Raw genomic sequence first — 8,545 nt, forward strand, 5'->3', positions numbered from 1 at the left:
CGATTTTTAACTAACTTCCCGACTAGCTAGACATTTGAAACTTTTAGAATATACCAGAACACGATGACAATGCATTCTTTTAGCCATCTTTAAGTAGAATTGAATTCATTTTCAGTTAATTCTGTTTTGTATGGAAAGTGGGTGGTCATAGCAACTAAATTATTAATATATGCGTGCGTTACTATGGAAATCAAAATGAAATGTCAAAATGACATTTCAGTATTCTATATTTGTTTGTTTGTTTGTTTTTTATTTACTTCATATCAAGTACAAGTTTGAGCATATTGAGCATAATAATTCAACAGAAAATTTAAGTATAAAAAGTTTGTAATTATTTTTAATTTTCTTCAAATTTTAGTAAAAACAATTTTTGATTTTTTTTTAACTGTTAGTAAGGTGTTACGTAGCTAAACACTAAAAATAGTTTGCAATTTTCCAAGATGGCGGCCGTAGCAGATCTTGTGTGATAAAATACCTACTCGTCTTAGAAATTATCAAATAATATATCCTACATGAAAATAAAGATGTCGGTGTAAATAATTATTCTGGACACGCTCTAAAACAAGCTTATAGGAACCCTCATAGGGACTCCAGATAATGGACATATATTAAAAAATATTCCGTACTAACGACACATAGAGTATAATATATGAAGCGCCTAGTTTCAAAAGCCCCTAAAACGGTTTTTGAAAATTTTTGAGTTAGATATGTAGTTAGATGGATATTTTTGTGACCTATAGGATGGCTAACGATTGAACTTTAAAAAACGCCCAAATTCGCCAATTATACGTATCAATCAAAAATTATGGTAAATTTCAAAACCCGCTAAAATGGTAGGGTGTGCTTTTCAAATACCGCTAAAATGAAAAGCCAAAATAATCTTTAAAATGTAACGAATTAAAAAATAAATACATAAAGTTCACAGATTTAATAGATATGATTTTTTCTCATTTTTCTCAAAACTACCTAAAATCGTTTTTCTCATTTTTCTCAGAACTACCTAAAATCGTTTTAGGGGCTTTTGAAACTAGGCGCTTCATATTATATACACGTATAAATGATAAACACTGCGTTATAAAACTTTTTTATTATCAATTGAAGATACATAGTACATAAAATTAACGTGAAAGTGACTAACAACATTTAGTGTTTGATATTTCTCACATAAATACTGCATTTAATTACTTAAAAAACCTACTTACTAAAAGTACCTACTTTAAATTCAATTATTCTCGTATCGGAAAATAAAATATTTACATAATGGTATACTTTGTATTGGCTATTAAATATTTCTCGTGAGGCTACTAAATGCAAATACAGATATTGTCTTCGTATTTGTTATTTCGTGTATCGTATAGCATATTTCTTATTGAATATTTTATTATAATAAATTTTAATAAAAACAAAATAAAGTGATCCAGTCATAAGAATTCTAACTTGTTGCAAGTGCTGTTTATTAGTCAATTGAGTTTGAATATTGATTACAAATCTATGTTATGTTATACCCCGTTTACACGTGCATGAAATTACTGCTGACAGTACGTATTATCGCAGCCATAACAAGAAAATGCACGTGCAAACATGTATGGGTTTTAAACTCATACACGCTAAGCCCAACAGTCCCACGATGGCCGCGCGACTTAAGCGTCGACCTATAGCGTCGTGGGTTCCAGGTTGGAATACTGGGTCAGACAAGTACTTTCCAATGTGTGTATGAGTCAGAGCATGGACCTAATAGGTTGAGCAAGTGGCTGACATCCATTTCTCGAAAAAACAAAATCTGTTAATAGAAACCTCCACTCACACACAAGTTGCAAGATTGCATGCATGAATCAAAAAAGTTCAGAAGCTTCTGAATTTTCACGCAACAGTTGGGATTTGTTCGATATCTGCGCCTGTGCAGTAGAACGATAGTGGCGAACCTGCCGGTAAAAAAACGAACTACACCGCGCAGACTCATTTTGAGGTTAACCGATTTTCATGACCTGTTAAGTTAAATAGTACTATAAAATGACAACATCGCGCCTCGCTTTAAAGAATGCGATTGAGAGAGAGAGTCAGCAATTTTACGTGTAAAAAGTAGTTATTATCGCGATAGTTTAAAATACACACTATTGCTGCAAGTAAATCCACGCACATATACAGGCGCTATTACTTTGTATACACGACAAAGTAAAATTCCGAGTATTTGATAAGACATAGCAATTCAAAATGGTAATTTTCTTCTAACAGGGACTTACCAAATTATTTATCTTTTCATTTTACGCTCCCGTTGTGTACTGATCTGTCAATTTACGTACTTTGAAGTTTTTTATAATAACATTATCTCTAAAATGGTCAGGAGTGATGTTAGAATTATTATTAGTATATTTTTGGTTTATTGCGAAGAAGACAAGGAGTTGCATAATATGAAAGAAGAACCGATACCCTATTTAAAAACGCCTCTACCACGCGTTGCCGCCATGACAGGTAGGTACGTCACTAAAAGTCTTATTAAAATGTTATCGCTGAATTTATTTTTGTCGTACAATATATACTAGGATTATCAGGAACAGCGTAAATATTCTTGTACCATGAAAGATGAGAATAGAGAATAGAGTAGACTTTGCAGCTAATACCATCAAAATTAATAATAATAAAAAATGCAGCCAAGACCAGGAATCAACTACAGAAGGTTATCAATTGTGCAGTTATCAATAATATATATAACTGGTTATTTAACCTCGAATATTTAAAGTGAAAACTGCTATTTAGATATTAAATACTATTCATTGTGACACAATTGAAGAGTCAGTTAACATGTACTCTGATCCGCTAGTGGAGATCGATTTAAAAGAATGGCCGACGATACAAACTGTGTTAATGAAAGACTGGCCGAGAAGTGCTTCGATGTACAATTGGGTTAAAAATCGACTTAAATGGATTAAGAAGGAGCCAAATGCTAATATATTTCATATTTATTGTCCAGAGGGAGATATAAACAGTGGAATAGTGGCCTTTGGGAAAACGGTAAGAAAGTAATGTATACTCTATCTGAACTAATAATAAAATTATTTAAATATCTAACTGTTATTTTCAAAATTTTACGTTGTATCAGAGAGTTGACTCTTTTTTTATCGTTCCCTTACGGTTGAGGATCGTGACCACCTTGGAATTCTGTCAGCTGTCTTCTGTTTCTCTCAGTTAAAAGTGAGTGATGATAAAACTGACGCTCTTCCTCTGCTTCGCCTTCTTTGGAGACTACCTAAAACCACCAGTCTTTCCAGGTTATCAGTTAAACCAACTGAAAATGCTTCCTAGATATTCATAAATAATTGGTGGAATTATTAATTATTTATATCATTAATTTCTTCTTTGTTTTCAACTTTTAATAACATTCCTAATAATAACCAAAATACTGAGTGTTCATGTGTTACATTTATGTGCCCTTTTTTGTTTCATATTGCTACCGATAGATATACTGATAATTTTTTCAAAACCTGTATCTTGAACCTTTCATAATAATAAAATATCCTATTTCAGAATAATTCTTGTTGAAACGTTGTGTTTTTTGTCCGTGAAAGAACCTACGTAATTAAATCACTTCATAATCTTGCACTCCGGCTCTACAATGAAAATGATGTTATATATTCTATTTTTTTTTTACATATATTATGTATTTATTTTCTTATCACTACATATCGTCGCTATAGGATTGGTTTGTCGAATATCCGTTTTCGTCAAAATCGACCTTTTAATGCAGAATGATTTTTTGTATCTAAATGGACCAGAATCATCCTTTTCTTTAAATTACTTTGTAGTGAATACAGTATTCATATACTGTAAAAACGACAATTTAATGTATTTAAATATAGGATAATGAAATTTGTTTTTCGTCTTCTGAACATTTGACATTTGGTCTATTCGACAAACCAATCCTATAGCGACGATATACTCGTATTAAAACAACTGAATATTATTGATCTAGTTTTATGCGAGGTAATCGAGGAAAGAAGCGTATCAGTGTAGTTAAAAATTATAAAACGTATACTCTACTTGTAATTCTATCTATACAATATCGTCAACAGTTCGATACTTTTTAGAGTTTTTTTTATCTACTCTGGTAGTAGGTGGTAGGTGGTACATTTAGAAAAAAATTGAACATCAAATATTTTACAAGTGGACTTTAGGAAATCTTTATCTGTTATTTTACATGAGGCATATTCCTAAGTTATAGTGATGCGAGTATAAAGTTTTTATAAATTACAAGGATTTTTTCTTAAAGGTTTTTACGTAATACTTTTGTTTTGTATAAGATTTTGGTAAATATTAAAAACCAACTAAAACCCCCATTAAATTAAAAGAAATAAATCTGACTTACTAATTAAATGTACTATTCTTCGTTTCACCATAGCCTATTCAGGGATGGCAAACATATAGCATGCGTGCCACTAATGGCACGTGAGATGATTTTGCATGACACGCGAATGTTTCATTTTGAAAAGAAAGGATATTACTATTTTACATTATATTTAAAAAATAATGACGACATGACCATGTGTATTTTCCTCGGTTTTTCATATTATGTTTACCAATCGATGCGTAAACGGAGACGATGAAATAATTCATGCATAAAAATGACAAACCACATTGAATAAAATATAGCAGGCAAATCCTGTTCTAGAACAATCATTGCATAGGTCAGTCCTTAGGATCGGGCAACTAAAAATAAAAATATTCAATCAACAAACCTTATGAAATTAATTATCGGCAGTCATTCAAATATAATAACTGCTTGTTATTTTGCCTCAAACATAATCTCTAAAAATCTGAAACGTTCAGTGATGGAGAATATAATATAAAAGAAGAGTGATTTAAGTGCTTCCATGATCTCTTTGTGAATTTTGAAAACAAGGATAAAAATATTCAAAAAGTAAAAGTTATGCATTCGGCTAGAAACATGGTGAAATATAGAATATCAAGAATTCAATTGTAATTTTTAAACTTTTTAATGGAATTCTTACAAAACTTTCAAAAACTTTTTTTCGTCTGGAAAAACTGCTTGGCACGTCAGACAGTCGAAAAATATTATTTAGAAAATTTTGGCACGCGTACGTAAAAAGGTTTGCCAACCCTGGCCTATATCCATCCAAAAGTCACTATCCGCCACTGCAATAATCGCACCGTGAGTGTAAAACCAAGGCATCTGCAAATTTTTCAATTACGAGATTAAATGCAAAACAACTGCAAAAGTCGTCAACTTGATAATGTAAAAGTGAATTATTAACTGAAAGAACATGCAATATAATGTAGATATCAGTGACGTCCCGTAGGGGTAGGCAGATTGAGCGTCGCTTGGGGGCGGCAGTTACTCGAAGGGCGGCAAATCGAGGAGAATCATTAGGTATATAATATAGAAATAGCTACCTAAACTAAGAAATAACGGAAATATCTTTCCATTAAAAAAACCAGCTCACCGGTTGGAAACAAAAATTATTATTTTACATACAAGGTTTAACAGGACTGTATTTTTGTCGGGTTCGCGATGTCTAGTTTACTTTCGTTGTCCTTGGACGTCACGTCCTTGATGGCCAGCTATGACACGTGCAGATTTTTGAATTATAGGTATGTGCATACTTGCCTAATTTAAAATTTATCTAAATATTTTTTCCAGTCACTCGCGAGTTTTGGAAGTTGCCAGGTGTATTTTTAAATGTATCTGAAACCGTGGACTCACAATATTTCTATTGAAGGAGAGATAGCATTTAAATAATTAGATTTGATTGGTAGTTTATATATTTTGTCAGCAATGTATCTATACTTACAACACATTTCTTAGATATTTTAGTTAGATTGGTAATGAAAAATACTGTATAAAAAAATGAGGCGGTATTTTGGCGCTGCCTAGGGGCGGCATTTTGTCTTTGGACGTTTCTGGTAGATATAAACTTATTATGGTTTTTTTTAGAAAATCTATTTCTCCTAACAAAACGAAGACTTTAAACCCTAATATATCCAAAATATGTCTTTTGCAGATACCTTTGTATTACACTCACGGTGCGATATAATATGTATAATATAATGAAGAATTTATTTATCACAATTTGTAGGGTCACATAACAGTATATCTTACTATCTACAACCCAAGTAATAAATTGGACAAATTAAAAAATGCTCTAATAAATACGAAACTAATCGACTGGGACGAAAAACCGGACGTATGTCTACCGGCAGAAATAAGTGCATGGTTTTTGGATATAATGGACACATTGGGACATAAGTTGGTGGACACGTTGACGACCAGATTCTTTCAGCTGCCAAGAGAAAAGGCGATAGCTATTGATATAAAGTAAGTATTCAATTATTTACCGCTTCTCATCTATTTCCCGTGTCTCAACACCATTTTAGACTATTATATTCCGCATTAGACTATCAAAGATCCTTGACAAATCAATACCTTAGTTCTATAGAGAAACAATTCAAAATAACTTGTTCTAAGAGATAATGATGTTTGAAAATTTTGCACAAATTCCCGTTTCAATATTAAAAGCCTTGATTTTTTAAGTAAATGTGATAACTTTGAAAAACACTTTCTGAGAAAATATATTATAGCCAGTAGAAAAAATCTTTTTGAAAAAAGTAAGCCTCCCCGGCAGGGTATCGAACCCTGCATCTCCTGGGTTTACGCCCCGTCCGTTGCATTACCTCCATGCTACAAGGTGACGTACTAATTTAACTATTGGCCTTTTTAATACCCACTCATCAGCGTTAGAAGAACATATATTAATTACATACATTAATACATAATTGATATATTTTCTCAGAATTTTTTTTTTCAAAATTATGTATTTGCAATAATTAGAATTGTACGTTATTAAAATCTTGTGAATTATTCGTTGGATAAAAGAAATAGTTAATTATAAATGTTTTTAATTGTTACACACGTATGGGCGCTAGCTACGTATTTATTATTAAACGTAGATATGTTTAATTATTTATTTATAGTTTACCTGTTTCGTTTAAACGCGTCTAAATCTCCAAAATTTCGTATAATTGACATTGATCGAATTTTAAATGTATATTTTTTCCCTTTCTTATTATTTTGTTTTGCTGTTCTGTCTAAGATCACTCATATTATGTATAACTTTCAATAATTCTTAACACACATATTATAATATATTATGTAGGTACATATTATTATATATTACTTATCTAAAAAAATATTACTTTTTTGTCTATGATTATTCAACATTTTTTCTCATTTTTGTTATGTCATTTCTTTATATTTATGTTCTTCTTACGTCCTATCTTGCTAGGATTTACTAAGTATATTGAATATACATAATTTGAAAACATCGCATCCATAAATACTAGAAAAAATCATTTTGTTAAGAAAAATACATCCGACGGGACTTGAACCTGTATCTGCTGAATTTGCAGCAGTACCTATGCTTTTCCAATTAAGCTTCGGGCATCTTAGTTAATTACGACGATTTTAACTAGTAGTTGTTACATGAAATGCTTATCAAATTGCGTTATAATGTTGGCTATCGGTTTTAGTATATTAAATTAATGTAAGTATCGATAAGCATATTTAAATATGTAGGTATGTCAGTCTTTCCAAATAGAACTACCAAGTAAATGTTTACTTTTGATGTAACGTTATGTTTTTATTCTCTTCAGATGCCCGCCAGATGTCTACATAGCCCAGCTCAAACCTGAAGATATCCCAGGAATCGATGCAGTCTGGCCACACCGGTTTGAACAGTCAAAAGACTACCTCACAGATCTTGTCAGGTTAAATTTTGGCCTAGGAATATTCTCAAAGGCAGATGATTCTTTGAGGTCATGGATAATCCAATTCGAGTACAATGATCTTGCCGTGTGTCAAACCGAGAAGGAGCACCAAAGAAAAGGATATGCAGATATTCTCATCAAGTCTTTGTCAAAACAGATAGCCCTTGATGGAGATGGCCCATTGTGCTTTATTCTAATCGGAAATATAGCTTCGGAAAATCTTGTAAGAAAATCTGGCTTCGAAGTTGGTGGTTTTTGTAATTGGTTACTCTATAAATAGAAACTACTCTACACCTACCCCTATAGTTCGACAACATAAACGTTAACTTTTTGATGTTCGGTTGGGTTCGGCTGTTTTCGGCCAGTACGTCAGCGACTAAGAAGAGAACGGCCCATATTACAAGTAGAAAATCGTCAAAGTTACTTTCAATCTGAATAATTATTAAACTACTGTCCACAACTGCATCTTCCATAATGCCAATGAGTTTATTTTGATTGTTTTTAAATAATTGTACTGGATAGCTTTATAATAAACACGTAGTTGTCGATTTTTCACAAAAATGTATAATTCTACTGAATAAGGGCCTCGCGTGTTTTAAAGCTTTAAAATAATAAAAAAAAAATAATTTACAGTTTATTTACTTTATTGTGACGAACAAAATTACTTAGGGCACTAGGCCTCCCAAAACACAAAGCCTTAGACCTGGCCTACCTGTGGTGTTCTTCACTTGGTCGAGCCATCGTGAAGGCGACATCCTTCTGATGATAA

The 8,545-nt window shown here is 32.0% G+C and overlaps 1 protein-coding gene across 1 annotated transcript; it reads left to right on the forward strand.

Annotated features, from left to right (window-relative positions):
- The first annotated feature begins 2,837 nt into the window (after positions 1 to 2,837).
- On the forward strand, positions 2,838 to 8,056 carry LOC147074635 (uncharacterized). The gene is made up of 3 exons (XM_085943993.1): positions 2,838 to 2,891; positions 6,090 to 6,328; positions 7,663 to 8,056. Exons 1-3 carry the CDS (start codon positions 2,838 to 2,840, stop codon positions 8,054 to 8,056), a joined length of 687 nt encoding a protein of 228 aa, XP_085800119.1.
- The last annotated feature ends 489 nt before the right edge of the window (positions 8,057 to 8,545 follow it).

Source organism: Rhyacophila brunnea, unplaced genomic scaffold (genome assembly GCF_057557595.1).
Source record: "Rhyacophila brunnea isolate RB1 unplaced genomic scaffold, BYU_Rbru_1.0 scaffold_16, whole genome shotgun sequence".
Taxonomy (NCBI): domain Eukaryota; kingdom Metazoa; phylum Arthropoda; class Insecta; order Trichoptera; family Rhyacophilidae; genus Rhyacophila; species Rhyacophila brunnea.